The sequence below is a fragment of the Athene noctua genome, chromosome 4, assembly GCF_965140245.1.
Source record: "Athene noctua chromosome 4, bAthNoc1.hap1.1, whole genome shotgun sequence".
NCBI classification, from domain to species: Eukaryota; Metazoa; Chordata; class Aves; order Strigiformes; family Strigidae; genus Athene; species Athene noctua.
This window is the reverse complement of record NC_134040.1, coordinates 7,873,528-7,899,902: the sequence shown is the minus strand read 5'-3', so window position 1 is coordinate 7,899,902 and position 26,375 is coordinate 7,873,528. Positions and strand designations below refer to the sequence as shown.

Sequence of the window (26,375 nt, the reverse complement as noted above, 5' to 3'; positions counted from 1 at the left end):
TTTAGCCAAGGAATTGTGCAGATTGGGTTAGGAGGCCTTATGCACTGAGAACTGACACTGTGGAAGAGTTTCAAAACAAATGCTAACCCCAAATTGTTTTAGAGAATTAATTTAAAGATATATTCTAACTATGTGTTATTCCAGAAGTTCGCACCCTTCCTGGTGGTTTGGGAACTGTAAAACAGCTAGTGATTTTTAATGTTGTCAAAGGTTTTCTCATTTTCTTGGAAAGATACCCATTTTTTGTGATGATAGTCCAGGGAGCCAGCTGGCCCACACACCTACATTTTCTGTTCAGATGCTTCTTTCAACACAAAGGCCTCATGTCTACCCCAAATCCTTGCTGCTCCTTAGACAGCAATAGAACCTTTTTGCATCCATATTTCTGTAGAAGTAGAATTCATTTTGGTGATGATGTTGGCTATCAGAGTAAGCTAGCACAGAGACAAATGTCAAATACTGCTTCACCTGATAAAGAATGAAAACAGGCCTTAAAGCTTCTATGGACATAAAAAATGTAAATATGACAGCAGAGGAAGAGCCAAACACAGAGGAGGGCAATCAGGGGACCCTTCCACAGGAATTTGGTTTTTTTCTTCTCCAGCAAAGATCTATGACAGACAAGTACAGATCTAAGTATTAACTTTAAAGGCTTGTGAGGTAAGTGTCTGTATCCACTTTTGTGCGTATGGTATTGTGTACTGCTGAGTGTGATTCAGGTGTTAAGGACTTGTCAGCTGAACTGAATTGCACCAGTATTCTTGTTTCTCTACAGATACCTTTTTAGACTTGTCCTACGCTAATTATAGCAGCTCTTGGGTTTGTAACAGCTTTTCACTATTTTGAATTCATATCTGGTTTAATTGTTTATTTACTTTTCATGTTCTTTTAATACATAGCACTGTTAAACGTTTTAAAGTCTCTGTATATGATGAAAGACTTTATCTTTTCTTTGATGACTTTCTTAGAAAGCCAGCTACTTGAAAATTAAGACTTGAAAATAATATTAACTTGCCTTCTGTTATCAGGTGAATAAATCTCATTTTCTGTAGCATCTTCCTTGTGAGAACCCATCAACCAAGTATTCAGCTTGTTATATCTTAGGAAAAATACTTTTATTCTGAAAAAAAAACCCAAACCATTTTTATTGTTAAAACCTTAAAAATTTGTAAGTGCTTCAGGAGATTTTTTCTTGTGTATTTTCTCTTTTAAACGATATAGAGAAGACTAAAGAGTTGTATGCTGTATTAACACAGCAAGCTAGAACGGCTGGTTCTCATGGTTCAGGCAAACATGAGAGATGACTCTCCTCTCCTGAAGCCCTGTATGTAGTTCCTTGGTGGGCATCTCTGCAGACTCACAGGTTTTTGATCATAATCTTCTTCCCCTTTCCCCACACAGGAATATGCTGTTGTCAGAACAGTAGTCAAGAATGATATTTAAGGTTGTTTTCTGCTACATCAGTACTGGCTTAACATCATTACCTTGTTTTGTTTAGCTGCATTTTAGATAGAATAAAATTCTAATGTGAATAGGGAAATGAAAAAATAAAAGTTTTTCCTACTAGGAAATAATCTGCATTCCAGAAACCCTTTTTTTCAGTTCATTAGTTTTTTCACAGGATAGTTAGAACTAATCTGTTTAGATGATTTGTGAATTATAAGATAGATTCGGAGTTGGCAATACTATAGTTCTGATCTCATGTCTCTTTTTTTAATGTGTTTATACTTTCATATAGAAGACCTTCTTTACAGTGGATGGTCAATGGGATAGCATAAAAACTTGAACTTCTAACTTGTTAATGACATTCTATTTTGAAACAGTAAGTTTTTACCAAAACCTAGTGCTAATTTCAACCTTCTTTTTAACACCTGTTGGAAAAGACCAGTGTTTTTGCTGTGCATCTAAGACTATTATTCAGTATTGTTGTGGTGAATGAGAACCTAAAAGTAACTAACTTGAGAACAAATCCAAAGTGAAAAATTCTGCATCTTCATTGGTAATTGGAGATGCATAGAAATGGATACTGATGTGTGTGTTTTTGTTTTTTAATTTTAAAAAGTTAATTTATAAGGTTCAAGTACAGTAATCTAAGTATGATACTTTATTTTTTTAATTTATAGAAATATTTAACCCAAGCTTTTTCCTCTCAATTTCCTTTTATCTTTTTATATAGCAATAATTTAAATGTGGTATAATGCCTTATTTCTGTGTCTTTCTTTTTAATCATGTTGAAAAGTTGTTTTAATATTACTGTTTTCCAATCTCACACCACTGTCAGAAGTTTAATGCATGAAATAGCTGAATTCCCTTTACAAGGACTAAATAACACATGGGGAATAAGTAATATAAATGTTCTGACTTTTTTTACTAGATAATAGCAGTACTCTTCAGGTGAACACTAAAATTGGCAACTGTACCACCTGTATAGTTTTATACTTTGCTTACTGAAATCAAACATAATTTACTTCTAATGCATCAAGTCTGGAGAATTCCTGTGTGACACAAATACCTTGCCTTAGAAACACTCGAGATTTTCTGTTATCAGTGGGGTGTAGTAAAAGAACTTTTGAGATCTTGAGACTGAAAGTCAGCGTATGTATCTCAGATTGTAGCTTCAGAAAACCCTTTAAATAACTGATGAGTAACACAGGTAATCTGTTGTTGATCTTCACAAGAGTGTTTGTATTTAGTGGGTTATACTAAAGCTTGCATCCTTTGCTTTTTATTATACCAAAATAATCCATTCTCAGTGAGCTCAGTAATATAGCTGGAAAATGTTTCAACAGCTACCAGTACATCGCCATAATAAAAATTTGCACTAGGCCAAAGGGTGATGCAGGCCTAAAACATTTAGTTTTGCAAAGTACTGCTGTTCTGTTGGGTAATAATTTTCCGTAACAGAAATCCCAAGCCTTTATTCGTTATCATATTGTTATGTTACTGTAACATAGGCTAAGAGATCAGATTTACAAAGTGTTGAGGACTGTTCACTTCCATGTAAAAAGTATTCACTTTTAGCTTCCACTGCTCATCTGTAGTGAAAAATAGCTATTTTTCACAGATATTTAGAGTTACAGTAGAGAAGTATCTGTATTTTAGTATTGTTTGTATGATACCTTATTTGGGAATGTTGCTTTACTAAATATAAAGTTGTTTTCAGGAAAATATTTAAAATTAGAAGCTGCATATTTAAAACAGTATCTAAAATGTTTGTGTTTTTATGAATATACATTCCTTGCCATACTAAATTATATTTTCCTGTTAATTAAAGTGCAGATTTTGATAATGGATGTTAATTTAAAAATGATTGTTCCCCTCTGTGAAAGAAGAGATGACTGAAAATTGAGAAAAGGCTTAGTGTTGAGGAGAGCTTGCTGAAAGTAGAAGGTGAAATTTAGATTTTCTTTCATACGTTTCTTTTCTTTAAGAAGAGGTACTGAACCAAATAGGGTAGCTGATACAGATAGTCTGAAGTTGGAGGAGACAGGTCAGATACTGGGAAATTCAGGATGGGGTTTGAAAGAGAGGATTGACATTTGATACACGTAGATGTGTGGGTGTAGATGAATATAATGACAAAAAAGACAAGTTGAGAACCATGTGAGGAGGAAGGGAGTGAAAGGCTACAAAAGAATGGCTAGGAAAGTAAGAACTGGTATAAACTCAGACTACTGAGTTGTGAAGTCTTGATCACAGGTGTGTGAGGAGTTGGTGTTTGAGGTGTAAACATGGTGGAATCTGGAGAAGGGATTTCTGCTGGTCATGAGAAGGTTTCAGGGACAGGATGATGATTCAAAACACTGTCTTTTAAGATGGCTTTACAACAAAGGAATTAGAGTGGAAAAGGTCAATTTGTCATAGTTTGTGAGTCAGCAAAGTCCAAGCTAGACATATTTTTCATAGAGAAGCAAGGAGGCTGAGAGATTTTAACATACACAGAAAAGAGGAAAAGAGATGAGGGTTTGAATGCCATTTGTATACAGGGTCAAACACAGGATATTAGCAAGTACTATTACACCTACTATGTGTGTTAATTAAAGTTTTCTCCAAACTGTGTAATGCCCGAGTTGCAGTTCTGTAGCAATTCCCTTGTGCCAAGGAGTTCATTTGTCATTCTCTTTTTATGGCTGAGGAGATTAAAGTATGGAAAATAAGTAACTTGTTTAAGATCACAAATAAATAACAACACGTATTAGAAATCTGCTTCATCATGGGTCGAAGCATTCATTCCCTGTGGTGCTGCTTTGGAAGGCAAGTTGAATGACGAGGATATATTTCCTTCCTTTTGTAAAAATCAGGCTGCCAGTGCTTAAGGGAATGCTGACATTTATAGAGAGTGACCCAAGGTTTTGAAAGAAGTTTGTAATTAGAGGACACTTATTACACTTCTTCAGAAATTACTTGGGTATGGTTTTACTGGTTTTGGTTTGGTTTTGCTCCCCCTACCCACACTAGAAAATGGTTTGTTGTCAAGCCAGTCTGAAAGGCTGCAATATATATGTTTATACTTTGACCCCTAAGTTCTGTTTTATTGTAGATGTTGCACATGGCTGTGTGAAGTTGAGCATTATGTTTGTCAAACTATCATGGGATAACTGGGAACTGGTTCCTTGCATCATGTCAGGAAACTTCTGTCACTTAGGGTAAAAATTATTTTAAGATTTTGTGGTTAAATTTCTTTCCTAATAGAGATTGCATTACTGTCAATAAAAATTACTGTCTGTGTTTAAATTGGTTTTTATTTTACAATTAGTCATGTGTACATCAGTTTTCTCAGTAACCATCTCAGACTGCTTCCAAATGTACATGGTGGTGTGGTTTGTTCTGCCAAAAATACTGTGCTTATCCAAAAAAGATACTTAAAAATAATTAGTTTACTTCCATCCTCATTCCAGGTCAACTTGCTTTTTCCACTGCCTCATGCTCTGTTGTTTCTCCTCCTCTTTTTTCCCCCAATGCCTCTTCCTTTCAGTGCCGTTCACTGTTTACTGCATTTCCTGGCTCCTTGGCAGCCTACCCAGCACTTCTGATTTCTGCAATATTGTTCCTTCTTTCTACTTCTGTGCCTTTGAAGGCATCACAGACTCAAGCACACCCTTGAGGTCTTTGTCTTGCCTAAGATTTTTGCTGTTCAAATTCTTTACTCTATGGGCTGCCTGACTTCTGCTGAATATTCTGTAACATGGAGTGTGCTGTGTAGCTCCAAAGGGCTAAATGTAAACAATATGCAAGATCTGGTAATAGACATCTTGGCCAAGTAGAGAAAAAATAAAGTGATGCTTGCAAATCCAAATGAAAAAGACAGGAAGCACAGCTGATTAGGAATGATCTTTAAAGCAAAATGTATAGACTGGGAAAAAGTCAAGAGTTTGTTTGAATCTGCGTATGCTTTCTCCTTCAGTTTTCCTGTAATTATGTGCTTTCCTGCATCTTGTCTCAAATCAGCTAGAAGAAAAAAAAGTGTGTGCTTTTGAGCGTATTTACTACTTCATTGCAGATACCTGGTTCACCAGAACTTTGAAGAGAATAGACTACTTGGAAGTGGGAAGGACCCATTATGCTTCAGTCTTAGAAGTGCTTGAGTTAAGTTAGAATGGATCAGGTCCCTTGACTCCTGTTATAAAACCACAACATAAAATAATCTTCAGAGGGATACCACATTTCCATAGTTCTAGTTTAAGTTATAAAAATTTAAAAACTGAACTTCCTATTCATCAGTGTAAGACTTGAAATTTTTCAATCACACTTTTTCGTAGGAATTAAATGTAGAAACAGTTCCAATCATTAGTTTTATTTAAGACTTTCAAAGAAGAGCTGAAGAGCTTTCATAATGCAACAAATGTTTTGAAACTGATACAAACAAATTAAGAATGATGCTGTTGTTCAGCTGAGTCTTTGATTTGTTCTTGTTATGTCAGTGGTTAAGTAAGATAATTTTTCCAGCTTTAGATTCTTCTTTGTTGAGTAGTAAAGCTGCAATCTTGCATTTGTGTCATCAGTGCTGTTTATATTCATGATGCAGTTGCAGCATTTTAGTTTTCCATCACAATTAATTATCAAAGAATATAGATTGAAAGGAAGCTGCCTTGTTCTAAACAGTAATGTATAATTGGGAATAAGCTGTCACCTCGGAGCTGATCCAAAACCTTGTAAATTTACTGAAACTGAATGAGCCTTGAATCAGATTCCCTATGGAAGACTTTGACAAAATTAACAAAGGAGATCCTAAAAACTTTTGTTAGGCCTCATTCATTATACAACAAAGTAATTAATGTACAGCTATCATGGTAAGGATGTATACAAAATCAGTGTTTGCATTCAGTGACCCTTTTGCCAACATCTGTTAGATTTGCCCCTGGCAATGTTACAGGTCAAGTGCAGCATTACAGGGAGGGAGGGGCTGCCAGTGGCTCCTATGAACTAATACCCTTTAAAAAGCAGAATGAAGGTGCTGCTGTTCCCAGCAAGCATCTTATATCAGTATTATAGACAGAGTCTAAATAGCTGCTTCTTTAATTTTCCAGTACCAGGTTTTACTAAGGATCGTTGGGACTTGACAATTGCTGGTGATTGTTAACAGGTTTTTTCAGACACAGTTGCGTGGGTTGATGCATTGTCATCAGTGACTTTCATGACATAATGATCCTTTGGTATAGATGTTCAATCCATCATAGTGTCTGATAGACTTGAACTGAAACGGAACACAATTCAGCCTTATTAATAGAACATAGAAGTTAACACACAGAACTTCTGTTAAAGATTTTTCATTAAAGCCTTATTTAGTAAAAAGTGTTTTCAGAGTCTATATTCTCAAATTGACTTTTGTCATTAAACTGAATGTAACTGTCAGTAAATCCTGGGTTTGAAAGACTAGCTTCAAATAGTTTTTAAAAGGAAGTTTGCTGTAGGCTATGCAGGTTATTCATGTAGTTATGTGTGTATTTGTATGTATATATTTTTCAATAGTGTATTTTTAAAAGACTAGAAATACACTATCATATGTCATGTGTGTGTATATATATATGTTGTTTATACAGTGTGTGGATATATAGGTTTTTAGAGTGTTTTCTGGAGCCTGCAAGTAAGATTTTTTTATATAAAACATTTACACTTATTTGTGTTTATGTACAGTATAAGCTTAATATTTAGGGTCTACACTAGACAATATCTTGGCTGATTAAAGTGCACATCATGAAATGAATAGGTTACTGACAGTCTATGGATCATAGGAACCTAGCATCAAACTGATAGTCTTGTAAAGAGAAACAGGAACTTGTAAAAAGCAGCACAAACTGGCAGAGTTTTGGAGACCTACTAAATACCATTTGAGCACACCGGCTTTTCTTTTTAGTTTTATTGCCATTAGTTTGACGTGGACTCTTTGTAATGAGGCTTTGAGAGCAGCTACAAGTCTGCTGCAGCCCCTCTCCCCTGTGTGGCAGACGATTGATTGCAAATTTGATGTGCAGCTGCTTTTTGCAAGTCAAATAATGCAAGGCCTACTCAGTTTAGGTAAAGTACATTTTTTTCCATCCAAATGTGCAAAATATCTCAAGTCTGTTGGTGACAGTGGAACATATTTTTTTTTAGAGATGACACATCAAGCTCTCAAGTCCAAGAAAGCAATATCCTCGTTTCTAGAAACAGATGAAATGTAACACTTCATAGTGATGATTTTCTAGAATTCTTTTTTAAAAATTATGATATATTGTCATATTCAATATGTAATTTATAAATATATTGTCTCCACTTTGAAGTAATTTGACATTTTACATACTGTGTTATGCTCTGTACCTTGGATTTGATCCACAAGCCCCTGAGATAAGTCTCTCATAGTAAAATCTGTTAGTATATGTTTAAGTGACCAAAGAAGAGGAGGCCTTGCTGTTCTATTCTTAGCATGTTCTGATCTGCTTATGCTTTTTTGTAAAAATAAATAAGATGATAAGAGTTCTCACCCAAATAATGAGGCATATGTGTCATAATGGTGACTATGCAGTAATTGGCATGATGGCTGAAACAGCCTGGTGCTGAAATAAGGTGAAAAAAATAGATAGGAAAATGTTTAAAGGATTTCAACCTTCAGTATTCAGTACTTTAGACTTGTTAAATTCTTTGAAATAGAAATGTCTCCTACTACAGCGTCATCTGTTCTCTTAAGAGCCTTGGATGCCTGGCATGTTGTGAAAGCAGAGTAGTCATTTTGAGGTTGAAGAACAGCAGAAAGACCTGATCGTGCAGTTGTGATTGGAAAGGATGTCAGCTCATTGAAGAGGGTATGAAAAAGGCTTTCAACAAGCAGTGTGCTGTAGCTTCCCCTGGAAGTTAGTCTGAACGAGGAAGTATGGGGAACGGCTGAGGGAACTGGGGGGGTTTAGCCTGGAGAAGAGCAGGCTGAGGGGAGACCTCATCGCCCTCTACAGCTCCCGGAAAGGAGGGTGCAGAGAGCTGGGATGAGTCTCTTGAACCAAGTAATAAGCAATAGGACAAGAGGTAATGGCCTCAAATTGTGCCAGGGAAGGTTTAGACTAGATATTAGGAAGTATTTCTTTACAGAACAGGTTGTTAGGTGTTGGAATGGGCTGCCTGGAGAGGTGGTGGAGTCCCCATCCCTGGAGGGGTTTAAGAGTGGAGTCGGCATAGCCCTGAGAGATCTGGTGGAGTTGGGAACTGTCGGTGTTAGGTTAATGGTTGTTCTGGATGATCTTCAAGGTCTTTTCCAACCTAGATGATTCTGTGTGATTCTGACAAGGCATAGAAGTTATGCAGATGGGCTACATAACATTTGGCAACATAAGGAAGCCAACTCATGTCCCGTGTTTCAACTTTTATCTCAGATCCTTTCTTCCTGCAAAGCACAAGTGTAGTCTGATGAAAGCAGGAATGGCAGTTGAAGCTATGAAGCTAACTCTGCTTGCTCTCTGTCAAATTTTGCCTGTTGCCTTCCTTACAAGAGATCATGAAAGAGTATTGCCTGACTGCCACATGCTTGGGCTGATCTAAAATTTCTAGCTTGCTTGTTAAATATGTTACCCCACTCAAATTGACACAAGTTGATATCTTTGTAATAAAATTGTACTAGAATTTGGTGAATGTTGAATCAATCAAGTTCATTATGGAAAGTGATGAAAAAAACATACATACTCCCTTTTCTCTCATTCATCCACCACTGGGTGTGCTGCAGAAGGCAAAGGCAGGATCACGGTAGAAAAAGATCAGGTTCTAGAACACCTGATGAACCTGAAGGTGCACAAGTCCCTGCGACCTGATGAGATACCATCCACTGATCCAAGGGAAATGATGAATGAAGTGGCTAAACCACTATCCATGGTATTTGAGAAGTTGTGGCAGTCTGAAGCCCCTGCTGGCTGGAAAAGGGGAAACATAACCCCCATTTTTAAAAAGGGAAAACAGTGAAGACCCCCTGGGGATCTACAGACTAGTCAGTCTTGCCTCTGTGCCTGGCAGATCCTCCTGGAAACTGTGCTAGGACACATGGAAAATAAGGAGGTATTTGGTGACAGCCAACATGGCTTCACTAGGGATGAATCATGCCTGACAAATTTGGCATGCCTAAGATGGGGCCTACAGCACTGATGGATAAGGGAAGAGCAGCTGACGTCATCCACCTGGATTTGCGTAAAAGTATTTGACACTGTCCTGCACGACATCCTGGTCTCTAAATTGCAGAAACATGGATTTGGTGGATGTACCACTCAGTGGATAAGGAATTGGCTGGATGGTCTCACTGAAAAGAGTTGTGGTCAACAGCTCAATGTCCAGGTGGAGAGCAGTGACGAGTGGCGTTCATGAGAGGTCAGTCTTGGGACTGGCACTGTTTTAACATCTTTGTTGGAGACATGGACAGTGGGATCCAGGCACCCTCAGCAAGTTTGCCAATGATACCAAGCTGTGTGGTGCAGTTGACATGCTGGAGGGAGGGGATGGGCCATCCAGAGGGAGCTGGACAGGCTGTGGAGGTGGGTCTGTGCAAACCTCGTGGAGTTCAACAAGGCCAAGTGCAAGGTCCTGCACGTGGGTTGAGGCAATCCCAAGCACAAATACAGGCTGGGCCTGTACAGTGGATTGAGAGCAGCCCCAAGGAGAAGGATGTTGGTAGGTAGAAGAGGGGTGTTGGTAGATGAAAGAATGAGCCAGCAGTGTGCACTAGCAGCCCAGAAAGCCAGTCACATCCTTGATTGCATGAAGAGAAGGTTGAGGTAGGTGATTCTCTGATTGTCCCTTAGTACTGCATCCAGTTCTGGGGTCCCCAACATCAGAAGGACATGGACCTGCGCAAGTGGGTCCAGAGGAGGTCACAAATATGATCAGGGGCTGGAGCCACTCCCCTGTGAGGACAGGCTGAGAGAGTTGGGGGTGTTCAGCCTGGAGAAGAGAAGGCTCCAGGGAGACCTTAGAGTGGCCTTCCAGTACTTAAAGGGGCTACAGGAAAGATGGGGAGGGACTCCTGATCAGGGGGTGTGGTGATAAGATGAGGTGTAATGGTTTTAAACTGAAAGAGGGTAGATTTAGATCAGATATAAAGAAGTAGTTCTTCACTGTGAGGGTGGTGAGGCCCTGGCACAGGTTGCCCAGAGAAGCTGTGGCTGCCCCCTCCCTGGCAATGTTCAAGGCCAGGTTGGACGGGGCTTTGGGCAACCTGGGCTAGTGGAAGGTGTCCCTGCCCAGGGCAGGGGGTTGGGACTAGATGGTCTTTAAAGTCCGTTCCAACCCAAAACATTCTCTTGAGTCTGTGATTCTGTGGATGATCAGTAAATTACTCCTCTGCACAGTTATTTTTTTCTAAAGGTTATTTCGTTTTCCAAAACTGTTCACATTTATGCTGTATTTCAGTTTCATGTGTTATATTCGGATGTAGTTCTAGTTTTGATTTTACTCATTGACAAGCTTGACAGACTTCCTTGTGTGCATTTAGTGTATGTAATGACTGAGAATATAATTAATACAAATTATTCCAAAATACAGAAACTTTTACTATTATTATTTTTTTAATCTGTAAGTAGCATTTTTAACATTCATCAGTGCTGACCTTTTCTAACTTCAGATTTTCTGCTATTATTTTCTGTGGTTTTGGCATATTTCAATCAGAGGGCCAGTTGCAAAAGGCAGTGTAACATAATTTAATTATCAAATTAATGTGAAATAGTGCACAGTTGCAGAATATTACATTTTTTGGCAGTGGATTTTCTTGCTATCTGGTCCATAATCCAAGGACACGCTCAAACACTAAAAAGAAATTCTAAAAGATTTGTCGTTTGCATCTGTTTGTTACATATCCCATATGATGGGTAAATAACTGCCTGTGGAAATGGCTAGTGTCAGCATTAAGCAATCTCTTGAGAAATATTTTTCCTTTTATTGAACACATTCCCAAACTTCCCAGTACTTTCCCTTCTCCTCCTAGTACTAAGCCGTAACTTACATGGGCCCCAAAATGTAGTGTGATGGGTCCAGACTGGTGCTTTTACAGTCTTGACTGGCTCATTTAGTAAAATATGCATGATTATGAAGTAAAAAGCTGCTTCCCAAATGAAACACTGATTTTAAAACACAATGTCTGAATGACTTCAGCTGTCTTTTAGCCCCTGTTTAATGGAGTCCTTAAAGTAGTGGCGGTTCTCTGTCTGCACACACGAAACCATACACCATTGGCCTTGTCCAGTCTAGGAGAGGAGGGTCTGGCTGTCATACGAGTCTTAGATGGGTCCTTGTAAGTAGTTGTAAACTACTTAAATTTTTGGTCTTCTGACAACAACACAGAGGATGTTTTCTCCTGCGTCAGAGCCATCTAGAGCAGCCGTGGAGGGGTAGGAGGAAATACGTGATAAAACACAGGATGGAGGGCATCGCTAATTGGAGAGTACCAGGATAATATAAAGAAGTTCAGGACCTTGATGCTTGAAGTAACAACTCCTTGGAAGAAGAAGTCCTACTATAAACACGGGAGGGTGACAAAAGCACGTGCTTTAGGGAGAAGGATTCAGATTTATATGTTAGGCAAAGGATGACCTGACAGTGTGACGGTGGCCGTGCAGAAATGTCACGTGTCACATGAGACCTCATTAGGGGAGATTCCCAGCATGTGTATTCTTGCTGAAAGTGGTAGTGTTGGTGTAACACAGTGGGGAGGGAGACCTCTGGTAGCACTCTGGGTGCCGTTGTTATCCAGAGAAGAGTTGAGCTTAGACTTCTGTAAAGGCTGTGGAGAAGTGTTAGACTGATTGGGGGGTGGAAGGGCATCATCCTAGATGAGACTAGAAGGACTAGGCTTCTGAAATTTAGCCATAGAAAATGGTGAGAGGGGATATGATCATTGCCTATAAATACATTTAGATTGTAAACACGAAGGAGAGAAAGTATGGTTTAAGCAAATGGCAGACACTGGCGCCAGAACAAATGGAAACAAGCTGGGCTGTGAATAAATTGAGGCTGGAAATTAGAAGAAATTTCCATGTTGTTGGAGCTGTGAGATTGTGGAACATTTTCTTTTAGGAATTAATGGGACAAAAAATCCCTAAGGGCATTTTATCTGGACACTCAGGTTATAAGAGGGACTCTATTTTGCGGACTGCCCCAGGCATGAGCTTTGATTTGGTCCATACTGACTGTAATGCCTCTGTAGAAGCAAAACCAATAAACTTTTGGCGTTTTTTAACCCTATGCAACAGCTAAAGGAAACACATTCTGATGAGTGCAGTCTTCCTGATTGGTGACTGCTAGATGTAATCTCCAAAGGACTTGTTTGTACCATTAAAATCAAGGAGTTTTGTGTGTGTGTAATCATTTATAAGATCAGAGCCTACAGCTGTTCTTTGAATTATGTTGTAGCCGCATTCTTTAAGGATGTGTAATTTCTAATTTTTTTGCAATTCTTACTCTTACAAGTACATCCAAATTTTGTTCAAAGGGTTCTGCTCTTTATCTGACTTGGAATTGAAGTTACCAATCCAGAAACACCTGTTGAAATAGCGTAAATCATTTTGTGAAGTATTCAGTAAGAAGCAGTTTTCTTTCATTTTTAGGGTGGTTTGGTTTTATTTTAAAATTTTTCTTTGTGTATTTTAATTTTTTAAAATTACTGCTGCAGATCTTGGGTTCCAACAGTTGTAATCTTCTGTGTGCAAGACTGTGTTTTGCTGCAATAGGTTTATATAAAACAGTTTGTTGATTGTTACTGATCTTGCAGTACCCTAGAAAATGCTCATATGATCCGAAATAACTCAGATGACAGAATCTGTACATGTACCAGACCCTTACTGAATAAGAAATTTAGAGCCTCCGCAGAATTTTTATGCAAAGTGCGTCATAGGAACCTCTTGAAGTCATTACATCTAGCTTAGACATTGAAATAATTTGTGCATGTTTTGTATCTCGTAGAACAATTAGGATATTATGTAGTGCACTGAAGGTAGAAATGCAGAGAAGTGTTTTGAAGAAGTGAAATCATCCAGTTTGCATATAAAGAGGAAAGTATTTTCTGCTTCGGAACAATAAACTTGTATCAGCTGTGTGGGGTACAGTGTCACTGTTTGGTAGCAGAATTCAAAACTGCTGGGCATGGTGTGTCACAGGCTCTCTTCTCCTTCTCCACACCCCTTTCTCTTAACCTTTTTGGAGTAGGTTGGATGCAGTTTGACAAAATTTGAAAGATATTCAGACCTTTCAGATCCTGTCAATTTTCACTTTTTTGGTTCACGCTCTTATAAGTTGGGGTTTTTTTTGGTGGTTTTTTGGGTTTTTTTTTTGTTTGTTTGTTTGTTTTGTTTTTGTTTTTTGCAACATTTTTTGCTTTGGTACAATTTCTTATTTCTTTGAGGTGCTGTTTTTTCTGGATAATGTCTATTTTGGCATCTCAGTTACACCAATTTATGTGACATCCAGTTTTCCATCAGTGAGAGCTTAGTTGCAGTATCAGTAAACTAAAGGACAAACACTTTGTTCTTCTGTATAAAACGACAGATTTCAGTCTCTGTTGTCTAAGGGATTCAGTAACGATTACTGAATGTTTTTTATTCAGGTATCAAGTGGTTTAATAGCGCAGTGAGTGCCTGTACCACTGTGTGTATGGTGAAGAGATACTGCTCTGTGACTCCATTCAAAACTGAATGTCAGCTGCCCAAACATAAAAATACTTACTGTTTAAAGTGAGTGCTTGCTCCCATGCTGTGTTTCATCTGCGCATGCAGATGCAGTCCAGTAATGCATATATTTAGGATTTGATATTGCAGAGCATCTCCTATGAAATGAGTTTTCCTTCATAAGAAGAACACAAATGCAAGTCACTTAGTTCTTGTAAAGCTAATCTCATCATGCTAGAACGGATCCATCAGATGAAGACAACTAACAGGAGGCTGGAAGATATTTGGAAAAATAACCTTTAAAACAAAAGATATGGATTTAATGTCTTTGCAGTCTTTTTATACCTGTATAATCATGTATATGTGATTAAGATAAGATCCTATGAAAGAAAATAAGGGTTTTTTTCTCCCATTTTATTTATAGGTACTAAATGAAGCAGTGGGTGCACTGATGTATCACACTATCACTTTAACACGAGAAGACCTGGAGAAATTTAAAGCACTTCGAATAATTGTCCGAATTGGCAGTGGTTTTGATAATATTGACATCAAATCTGCTGGAGATTTAGGTATGACTATTAAAGACATTATTTTACATCTTATACTTGCCTCCAGAAATCTGATAGCATCTAAGTTACTGCATTAATGTTTTCTGTATAATTTATACTAACATAGTATGTAAGCTGTATAATTTTCTCATCAAAGTGTTTAAAAATCATTATGGAGATACTAGCATTAGTTAATTAAATTATAATATTAACAGCTTTGTGACAGGATGACACTCTGCCTGTTCAATATAAACTCAAGGAGTAAGACCGTAATTTTTCATCTCCTTTTTTACCCCAATTGTATATTTTAGCTACTACTGCTGTAATCCAATCACAAAATATAATTCTATCAGCATGGCATACTGCTTCTGTTTGAATAAAAAATGAGATCATTATCAACTGTCTGAGACTTATTTATGATGCATGAGATTTAGTACTAAACCACTCCATAAAGCAGAAATACTGATTTTATAGGAGAATCGGTTGTTGCTATTTCAAAATAAATTCAGATACTGAAAATATGAAGAGATGGTGTTTTGTGTTTCACTGTAAAAAAGCAACACTGATTTGTGCTTTTCTTACTTTAGGATAAACCATCTCTTACCTATAATCTACAGGTCAAACTACCACTCGGAATAAATGTCTACATTTTCTTCGTTTCTTTTCCAAGATTGAGGTGACCAAGTATGTTTCCCGTTATGATTTGGGAAGATCTTGGAAGCATTTGTTGGAAACGTATTTCAATGTGACAGTGCTTAGTCCTAGTAATAATCTCATTGATGTAATGAGGAGCTGTAATATGGTCTGTTTATCAGTAAATGATAGTAAAATAATCACCTCTTTATACTGGCAGCGTAGTTACGTAGCAGGCAGAGGCTAACAACTTCTTTGAGTTTTTCTAAAGGTCAGGTCTGAAAGCATGCAAGGCTGTGTTCTGCATACTGTGACTAGGGCCACAGTTAGGCGCATGCGTTGTGAGCCCCAGAAAACACACGAGAGATTGGCCTGGGGTAAAATCCTACATCAAAAGCCAATACATAGGTACAGATCAAAGGCCCCGACCAGTCAGGAAACCTATTTGTGCAGAGAATCCCAGATAAAGGGAAAATCTTTGTAGGTTTGTTGACTGTTTCTGCAAGTCTCCATGCTGGATTGTAACCCAAGTTTATAATTTAAATGTATCTATGTAATTCTTAAAGGCGAACATGGCAGATTTGGGAAATTGTCATTCATATGAAATGCTAAATGGCTGCATTCCTAATCATTCAGTTCCTGTGTTGTGATTAGACTGAGTTATACAGTTAGGATCCATCCTGTTAGTGCATTCCAATATTTATGAAATACAACTGTCCGCTCTATCAAAAGTGAATAAATGCCGGAAGATTTACTGTGTAAAGTAACTGATTTTAATAGTTAGGGTGGAATTGCTGGAATTAAATATGAACAACTACTGGGACAAATCACCTTCCATTTGCTGAACTAGTACAAATAATATGCATCTCAAGGGGGTAATATGAAAGTTAATTGTAAAAAGTTTTGGTTCACTCTTGGAATGTAGTGTAGAGGTAGACTGTAAAGTCTGACATATTCCTGAAGTTCCTGAACTGTGGGAGTTATTTTCATAGAGCTGGCTTGTGGGGTTGTTACCAGCTTTGCCTATTATATTCATTTATATTCAGTTAGCACTTTTACTCTTCTTAAAATACACAAAAACGTGTCTTTCTTGGATAATATCTTTAAGATCTGGTATGCTTTTTCTCCACTTTATTAATTGTTGACTAGAAAATATATTAATTGTTGACTAGAAAATATATTAATTGTTGACTAGAAAATATATTAATTGTTGACTAGAAAATATATTAATTGTTGACTAGAAAATATATTAATTGTTGACTAGAAAATATATTAATTGTTGACTAGAAAATATATTAATTGTTGACTAGAAAATATATTAATTGTTGACTAGAAAATATATTAATTGTTGACTAGAAAATATATTAATTGTTGACTAGAAAATATATTAATTGTTGACTAGAAAATATATTAATTGTTGACTAGAAAATATATTAATTGTTGACTAGAAAATATATTAATTGTTGACTAGAAAATATATTAATTGTTGACTAGAAAATATATTAATTGTTGACTAGAAAATACATACAAGTTGTGAGTGTAGCTGGATGCAGGTGAAGCGGGAGTCAAGGTGATGCCCATGAACTCCAGCCTTTTTCAGCACTGAACCTATGCACAAGATCACTGTAAGCAGTGGAAAGAGGGGATAGGAAAGGGACCATAGAAGCAATGGATATGAGTGTGATGTCTTTTCCTACGTGAAATGTCTCTTTTCTTCATATCCTTGCCTGCCTCTTGCTGCTTTTTATGGTGCACCGTATCTCTGCCATTCAGAAATTAGCTGTTTTTAAAATTGGTGGGAAACAGGGAAAAAGAAATTCCTCCTTTTTAGGAGAGAAATCATCTGATTTCTGTTTCCTAAGGGAACCCATTAGGGAAGAACATACAAGGTGAGTTCAGTTCCTTATTTCTCTTGCCAAATATGTAACATAACTCTAAGCTCCTTTTAAAGCATTGTTTTGTTGATGCCGACTATCAGGAGACATGCTTATTAAATTTGTTTTGCCATCTAAAACCTGCATTTTTGCTCCCTGAAAAAGACTTTTTGTATAAACAAATGCTGCTGTTTAATATGATGCACTTAAAGGGATGTTATTTTTCAGTCTCCTACTTTTCCCTCCACTCATGCTTTTTTTCCCCATTTTTAAAAAACGGTGAGTTTTGTACTACCATTGATGTTAGCAGGATGCCAAGATTAATATTCCAACAAATTATGCTGTTTTATCTTTTTGTAAGTCTAAGAGTAGTGACTCAGCACTCACTGTATCTCTACAGCAGAGAAAAGTAGTTCTGCGGGTTCCTTATGTTGGTTTTTACTGATCTAAAGAAAGCTATAAAAAGGTACGGGGCAGCAGAATGAAGGCATTTCAATGTAAAACATAGATAAATATGGTATGAGCTTCTTTATTTGTCAGATTGTTATTACTTTTATTGATGAGGGTATATTTTCTTCCTTGCTTCATAAGATATACTGGGTTTAGCTGAGAACTCATTGAATATTTATTTATGTAAAAACTCAAACAACTAGACAGTGAAAATAGTATTAGGGTGTTTTTTAGGATACAAAACACTTTTTTTTCTCCACCATGAGATTATACTGTGTACTGTTTGTGATCTCAGTCAGCAGAACTGAGACACAAACATTTGTGGTAGCTGATGATTAGAGAGAGAACATGTAGTAAATAGTATGAAAAAAGATGAGCCAAAAAGGACACAAACTTTTTCAAGTAAACATTTTGCTTAACTGCTGTATATTGAGTACTGGAAGGTAAAAAGCAGAATGGGATAGCTTGCATGCAATTAGTCACTTGTTGCTTGATCTGCTTTTTTTAAAGTAAGAAAGGACTATTGTGAGTCCTCGATCAATCCATCTCAACTGTCTGTGGAAATCTGTAACAGTCCTTCCAGCTGCTTGATGATACGCCCTTTTCAGCTTAGTAACTTTTCAGCTATTAAGAACATGGACTTAATTTTGCATTATCTTTACATGCCATGTGAAAGCAGATTTTATATTTCCCTGTTGACAATTAGATGGGTTATCTCTTTAATTTGAGGGACCAGGAAAGGACTTGGATTCTGTTTGTTGTAATTCTACAAACCCATGCTCAACAAATTGTCCCTCCCTGTGTCATGATTACCCACACATTAATTGGAAATACTAATGGCCCTCCTGTGAGGGCTTTATATGCTGTTGCTGTCATTATAAATTATTTTATCTTTTTTATAAATTTTAAAGATAACTTTTGGGACAGTATCTGGAAAGCTAACTCACGCAATTAAATCTAAACAAAGTTCATTAACGCACTGTTGAGAGGAAGGTAGATCTCTGCTATTGAAAACCCCTAGTTCAGTGTGCCTGTAGAGCGCTTATCAAGACTTGTGTTCTAAACTATGACATCTTCAGTACTTACCTTTTGTGGTTTCAGGGATGCATTTACCATTTGCCTTTGTTTGCAAACACAATAAATAGTAATAAAAAAATCAGAAAAAATGTTTGCATGTATTTATTAACTATTATGTCAAATATTCTGTCTACCGTTACAGTCAGAAAGTTAGTATTTCTGCAAAAACAGGTGTTCAAATCTGTAAATTTAAACATCATAATCCTGAATTGCTGTTAAATTGGACAAAGTAAGAAACGATTGGCAACTGGTATCCTTTCCCCCCCATTCTTTGCAGGGATCGCAGTCTGTAATGTGCCAGCTGCCTCGGTAGAAGAAACAGCAGATTCAACCATGTGCCACATTCTGAACCTGTACAGGCGAACCACCTGGCTTCACCAGGCTTTGCGAGAAGGCACGAGAGTACAAAGCGTTGAACAGATTCGGGAAGTGGCTTCTGGAGCTGCCAGGATCAGAGGGGAGACTTTGGGCATTATTGGATTAGGTATGTTGACTTGGAGAGGTGATTTAATACACCACTCCTTCCGTTCCTTTAAAAAGCTATGAAGGCTTGAGCTATAAAAACAAATGTTTAGATGACTCCTTTCCATGACAAGCATTCTGTATAATATTACGTCATTCCTGGTGTTCATATGTCTCAAAAGTTTTCCCCTTAGATATCATAATTTCTCTCAGAAAACTTACTTTGTTGCTGATACTCTCTCAATTCTTTGAATCTCTGTACATCTTTCCTTGCCATATTGCCTGGTGTCAGGCACACTGGTTGTAAGAGAAGGAGACACCATCACTTCCCTTTTCCAGGAGAAGAACCCTGCTACTTCAACCCGATGTCACATGTATATGTTGTATTTCTTGTCTGTTGTCATATCTGATTCAGTTTGTGCTTTTTTGCTTTCACTGTTTTTAACATATCTGAAAGGTCCTTGCTGCAGTAACAGCCTGCAGAACAGTTATTTCATGCATTTGGTTGAACTGCATCTGAAATTGTATTTCAGCTCAAATGAGAGGAAAAATACATGCAAGAAAGTTTGAAATGTTTCCAGACCTGATAAAATCACCTACTTACCTCTTTGAATGGCCCTAAATGTGTTTCAGCATCTAACAGATGGACAGGCTTGCTTGAGATGAATTAATTACTGTCTGTTACAGAAGTAAAGAAGAAAAACAAGCAAGTCAGTTTCTATATAAAAATTATTCAGTCATGTGCTTGTCTTATCAAAGATCTGATAGATTGTGGATGTAATTGCTGTGGTATTCATCCACAGGAATTAATAATATGATTTTGACAACAAGGCATCATACTTAAATGACTGTTCCAGTTACACATTGCTGCCAAATAACTCAAGCCATGAACTCGTAGTTTTGCAAGCTGAAAATAGCCTGGTGTTACATTTAAATGAGTATGCAACACATCAAAAACATCTTCACATTCAAAGAACTGCTTTTAAAATATGACTTTCAAGAAGTTAGTCATGAAGTTGCTTTCTCAAATCTATACCTCATTTGAACACACTATGATTATTGAACTCACAGTCACAGCATCTGTACATAAATAATAGGCTATCACCTCTGGTGTTTTAAATACAGAAATGCATACCTAGGTTTTGGCTCACATACTATGTGCCTATTTGCTGGAGATATCTGTCCTGTTGACATTGCATTTTTTATATTGCACAAATTCCAGACTGAGATTAGGAAAAAAAGTCATTCATTATTGACTTCCTTAAGTGAATTTTGTGTGTTGGTTTTGTTGTGAGTGACTGAATAGTACAGAGAAACAAATGGATAATCAGATTGCCAATATGTGTGTAATGCTATGCAAAACACTAGTTGTTGGTTTTAGTTTTTAAAAGCAAGCCTTTTGTGTGCAGGGTGTATTAAAGGGCTAGTAAAATCTGATTTTGAAGGTACACATCTGTTAGAGTTATTAACCATTTCCTTGTTCCTATTTCTTTTCCTACAACAGGTTATTCACAGTTTCAAGGAAAATTAAGTTTTAAAGTCAGTTTTGAAAACTTTGCATTGTGTCTTTTTTTCCTGCATGTATGTGAATAAGCACAACATTGTGATTCTGACGGGTTCTGACAAACCCCTATGTAGCTATGTATTAATGAAAAATAAAAATGTAGTCTTAGAAGATGCGGAAATAGGGCTGTACTAGACTCTACATATGAGGACTTCAGGCACTTAGGCTCTCTTCTGTTATGGCTCACTGCAAGAAGTTACCTGTCTCCAGTTTTAAATTAAAATGTGTATTTACAATAACCTTCAACAGACTAGTGCACTTAGGTTATGTTTTTCTACAAGTGGTCTCTTCCCACATCTGTTACTTTGCCTTGATTTATTATTTTATTATTTAAATATGTCAACATCAGAAGTGATGAAGCACTAAGAAGTTATGAAGTGAATGTGTTGCACACAAAATGAACAATTCTCATCATCTAAGTCCTTTTCTCTAGTGCTGTGTAGTATTGCTGTTTCTGTCCTTCCTCGTTCATGTGTGTCTGAGATCGTCTCATATCTCAACCACAGCTACATTTCTCCATTCTTGTCTTAAACTTGTGGTGTCTTCAGCAGCAAGTTGCTTAAATTTATCACTTTGCTGCTGCAGCAGCTAAGTCCAGACCTTCTTGATATCCGTTCCTGGGCTTTTCTCTGTTTTGCCGAATAGAAACACCCTAGCTCTTGCCTATCTCTGTGCTATGGAATGACTATGTCATTCCCTCCAAAGCTTCAGCTACTCACTTCCTTGTCCACTGGTCTAGCCAAGTTTCATGACTCACTTGCCTTTTTCTTTCCATCACCCACTCTCTTTTCTTTGCCTCCTCTCATGCATATTCCTGCTTTGACACTTGGTCTATCCTGCTTAATCCTATTACTCTGTGCTCCTCCTTTAAAGTTATGCCCATCTCTCATCCTCTACTTGTATTGAGCTTGAAGATAAGCAGAGACTCAACAGCATAATTCCTCCTTCATGTGCTTGTTGGATACCATCAGTCATTGTTTTGTTGTTTGGTTAGCCTCTGAGCTCCTTAGGGCAGAGCTTGTGTTTCTTTCTGTCTTTACCAAGTGTGTGATTCTTTGAGCCTTACATAAATAATAATATCACATCATTAAACAGCTGTCTTTGTCACTTTTAATCTTTATTACTACCCAGTGTCCTATATTTCAAGTGATGCATCACAAGTGTGGATAGTAAGCCCTGCATTTTAAAAAAAAAAAACTTTCATCTTATATTTAGGGATTTTTTTTTTAAAAAAGGAGAATTTTTAAGAGCAACAGTACTTGGATGAATAGATAGCTGGACCTGGTTCTACTGTAATGATAATTTTACAGCAGTGAAGGCAGTGAAGTCACACTCCCTTCCTTTCCAGTTACAAATGCTGGTGACTAATAGCTAATGCATTTCCTCACTCAAGAGAGGTGAAATTCCTCCAGATACATCTGTCTCTGCATCATAACAAATGTCATCATTCAGTTTGTCTTTCCTCACCTGCTGTATTCTCTCAACAGTCCCACGGTCCCGACTAGATGTTGGCCAAAGTACTGATCTGCATTATCAGACAATATTAAGGCTTAAGAGTTGTGTGGTATTACCATGCAATAAATGATACACTCTTAGCAGTCCTACTAGCTCTCTTAATGTGCTCAGCAGGAAATGTAACAAAATGGCACTCTCCACGTTTCAGAGCTCTCCAAAAGGGAGGGAAAAATTACCCAGATTCTCCATTACTATTGCATAGACAGGAAAGAGCTGCTAAGTGAAAGCACTTTTTCTTTCCATGGAAGTCTGCAGGCAGGTCATCAACATTTCCGCAGCACCAAGGGGATTTTGTAAAACTTTGTTATACCAGCATAGGATGCACATTCTTTGCCCAAGGACTGAGCTGGGGTCTTTGGCAACTGCAGCTGCTGTCCTGTCACACTCCAGTCAGGTCGTTGGTAAAGTCAAGGTCAGAGAAGGAGTAGTTGGGAGACTTGACGGGAGTGGATGGGTCAAACAAAGACCCAGGCATTTTTGATGAGTCTTTCTTCACACTTTTGGTGTCGCTGAAATGAAACATGGGCTTTGCTAGAGCTTTGTATAAATCTCTGTTTCCTAAGATAGGCTTTTGTTGCTTTCTGCTTTTTTTTTTTTTTTTTGCAATTGTATGTAATGTGCATTGTCAGCATTATTCCCAGACTACAGATGAAGAAGTTCATTTAGTATTTTGAACTTCAGAATTTGCCTTCCATGGAAGTAGCCATTAAGGTTCATAGAAATTGTGTATGCTTTTAAGATAAGAGTTGTCCTGAAGGTGGGATGCTTTGTGTGCTGTTCTGTTGTTCTTGATGTGCTGAGGTAGGTTTTGAGCCACCCCTCATGCCCATGAGAGTCTTACATAGTAGAAGTTTTTCAAGGAAAGGATAAAACAATCATAGGTTTGTGGCTGTGCTATATTGTCAGACTAGTTTAAAAAGGAATTTACCAATGAGGTGTGTCCACCTATCTATTTGTCTAACAACCAAGACTCAGTATGAATTGTCAATTGTAGAAGAGTTTTATCTCATAAAATAATTGTAATAGGACAATTCTGACTAAAAGTACACGCGTGTGATTCCCAAGTGTTTCAGAGGAAACTTTGCTCACAGAGTCGGCGGCTTTGGTTTGTTAGCCTGGTTGCAGTGAATGGAAAGGGTAGCTTTAACTGTAGAGTCTTTTGTAAGAGATTTCATTGTCATGAATCCCCTCAGGTATTAGCGTTGTAAAGAGTGTAAAAAAGAACAGATGACAGAATGTTGCATGTGAAAATGAGAGGAGCCAGGAGTAAAAGCAATATGCTTCCTTTAAAAAAAAGAAAAAAAGAAATTGTTTACAGTTGTGTGACTGATTCCTTAAGCTGTGAATATGCCAAAATTTCAAAATAATACGGAGTTTGTGCTGAAAATCATCTAATTCAAGCTTATAAAAAACAGCTTCAAAGGCAAACATATAGCATGTATGCAAGTTTTGAAGTGGAAGATTTTTGAAGAGTATTTTAACTTGGTGTCCCTAAAGAAAAGCAGACAGCCCCCATCAGATTGACATACTGTTTAATATTCCAAGCACATCTGTCACTAGGCACTGCAGAATTGCTGTGTTCAGGTTAAATGATCAACAAAAAACCTTTTTTTCTGTGGCTTCCTAAGTTTATTCAAAGAGAAACTGAAAAGCAGAGGGAAATCCCTTCAAGCACAATTGGAAAGAGACGGGATTTCCCTGTGTTAATTTGGTGCATTTTTGAACAAACTCAGATGTTATAAAAGAAAACTTGACTTTTTTTTTTATAAATGATACATGATTATTGTGGTGTGTCTAGTGATGTTTTTGAAATGTCTTTATCTAGCATTTGTAATAGTCTAACGTGAGTATCTAGTGTATAGTCTTCAACCTGAAAAATGTGTTAGTTCTTGTTCTTCAAAATACTCACTAGATGTAGTCACTCACTTTTTTTTGCTGTGTTTTACTGGTAGTGTGTCAAAGGGAAATAACACACTTCCTGATACATGTGGCAGGGAATCGTGCCCAAACAGCAATTTCAGGCACAACTCTGAAATATGACAGTAAGGAAAGGGGAACAGAGAAGAGCTAAAGTCAATGTGAATACTAAATGGTAGTGTACTCTTCTTGACTAGGTGCCATATGATGGACTGTATTTATTCATCATTTAAGTAGATGGATACAGAATTTTTTAAAGCCTTAGACGACAGGATTCTTGTAGGCATTTTAATGCTGAAAAGATGTTATTTAAAATAAAAGAAAATATTAGTTTAGAAAGGAGATTCCATGCATTGAGAATGATTGAGCTTCAGATTAAACAAATTATCTTTTATTGCATCCATTTTTGAGGATTAATTTTATAGCTTTTTATTAAAGCCAGCTGGTCTGACATGGATAAGAGTAAGTCCTTGGCAGGATGCATTCACAAGCAGTAGTGTTTTACCATAAACAGGCCCAGCAGGCAAACCCTTGTATTACACAGATTATTGCAGATTATGTGACATCTCTTGGCATTTCATATCTCAGGTTGCAAAAGGTGCAAACCTCCTGCTTTGTTTTGAACAAGGCAATGTGAAACAGCCCAGATGTAACATTTCTGTTCTTAGTGATGATTTCAAGTGGGATGGGAGCCGCCTCGTTTTTATTGTCTTTCTGTTGCTGTACAAAGGAGTATGGTTTGATACAAGCGTTTGCAGTAGGTTGGAGGAGGCTACCTTAGACCAGCTGCTTCACATCTGTTCTCATTGCATGTTTATCTTGTTCTAGGGCGTGTTGGGCAAGCAGTAGCACTACGTGCCAAAGCCTTTGGCTTCAGTGTGATTTTCTATGATCCATACCTCTCAGATGGCATGGAGCGTGCTCTGGGACTGCAGCGGGTGAGCACTTTGCAGGACCTGCTGTTCCACAGTGACTGTGTTACCCTGCACTGCAACTTGAATGAACACAATCATCATCTTATTAATGACTTCACCATAAAGCAGGTAATAATCGCTGTGGGCACCCTCCACACCGGTGCTGGTGGCTGACAGACTATAGCATTTATTTATGTAAACAGGCAGATTCTCGTTTGAAAGAAATTTCTTTCCCTTTTGCTGCTTTGAGATCAAGCAGGTTTATAACTGTTCAGGAAATATCTGGTGGTGTATATATTGCTGTTGTTGTGGTTTTTGTGCAGTAACATTGCATTTGTGGAAGTAATTTGCTCTTCTTAATGTTGCTCTGATTAATAAAGTTGTATTTCTGTAAAAGCACTTTTTCTATGTCTTCTGGTAGCTACTACCTTTACCTGTGTGTTTCCAGATAGCAATTCTGCCTTTCTCTCTTGTTCCTCGGTTTGAGTTCTCTAGATGCAATTTAAGGATTATGACTAAATGGCTCCCCCCTGTGCTCAGTCCTGATGCTTGCAGAGCGCTTCATGGATGGATCTCGTTTACAGCATTGCATTATTTGGAAAAATAATGTTTCTTGGAATTAGTACTAACCTCTCCCTAGGTTTTAGGTAATATTAAAATAATTTCCAAATCTAGGTGTAGTAACTGCTTGGCTATTGACTAATTTGATAGTAGGCTTTTTCATTAAATGTTTAACCTCTGACTCCAACCTCAGTGTAGGTAACAGCCAGAAATACACTGAAATGTAAGAATTTAAATAGTCTACAGGAAAGAAACTCTGAAGATATAATAGTTGATTTTGCTGAGTTTTATCTATGTAGTGTTCATATGTGTTGGTAACAATGACAGTAGCACTCTCTTGCAGTAAAATCATTGCTTGACTTCTGAGACATAGTTTGCACCTACTACTCGAACTTCAGGAGAACTGAAGTAACTACTAAACGTGTTCTACAGTCATGTAGGTTCATGGCATAAAACTGACAATATAACACACTACTTGATTTGAGAGTTTAGGAATTTGGCAGATCCAGCCCAAAATATAAAATATAAAATATATAAAATCAGGGTTTGGGATTTAAAACTCTTAAAAAAATTTAGAAGTTTAAAATGCAAATCTGTAAGAGAACAGAGCTGTGTCACCCTGCCCTGAATGTTCTCTTCTGTTGTGTGCTCAGGTACATTTAATGGTTATTACATGGTTAGATGTCTTTGCAAGAGACATCTAGAACCAAACAGCACCACGCTGAATTCAGTGGGACCGTCTAGAGGCTTAGCAGTGG

At 37.4% G+C, this 26,375-nt stretch overlaps 1 protein-coding gene across 9 annotated transcripts in view; it reads left to right on the top strand.

Annotated features, from left to right (window-relative positions):
* The window catches only part of CTBP1 (C-terminal binding protein 1), a 247,211-nt gene that overhangs the window by 205,284 nt on the left and 15,552 nt on the right, over positions 1–26,375 (top strand). For all 9 annotated transcript variants that reach the window (XM_074904351.1, XM_074904348.1, XM_074904350.1 and 6 more), the window contains 3 exons: positions 14,527–14,671; positions 18,962–19,168; positions 24,971–25,185. In XM_074904351.1, coding sequence (XP_074760452.1) covers positions 14,527–14,671; positions 18,962–19,168; positions 24,971–25,185 — 567 coding nt within the window. The remainder of the gene's footprint in view (positions 1–14,526; positions 14,672–18,961; positions 19,169–24,970; positions 25,186–26,375) is intronic.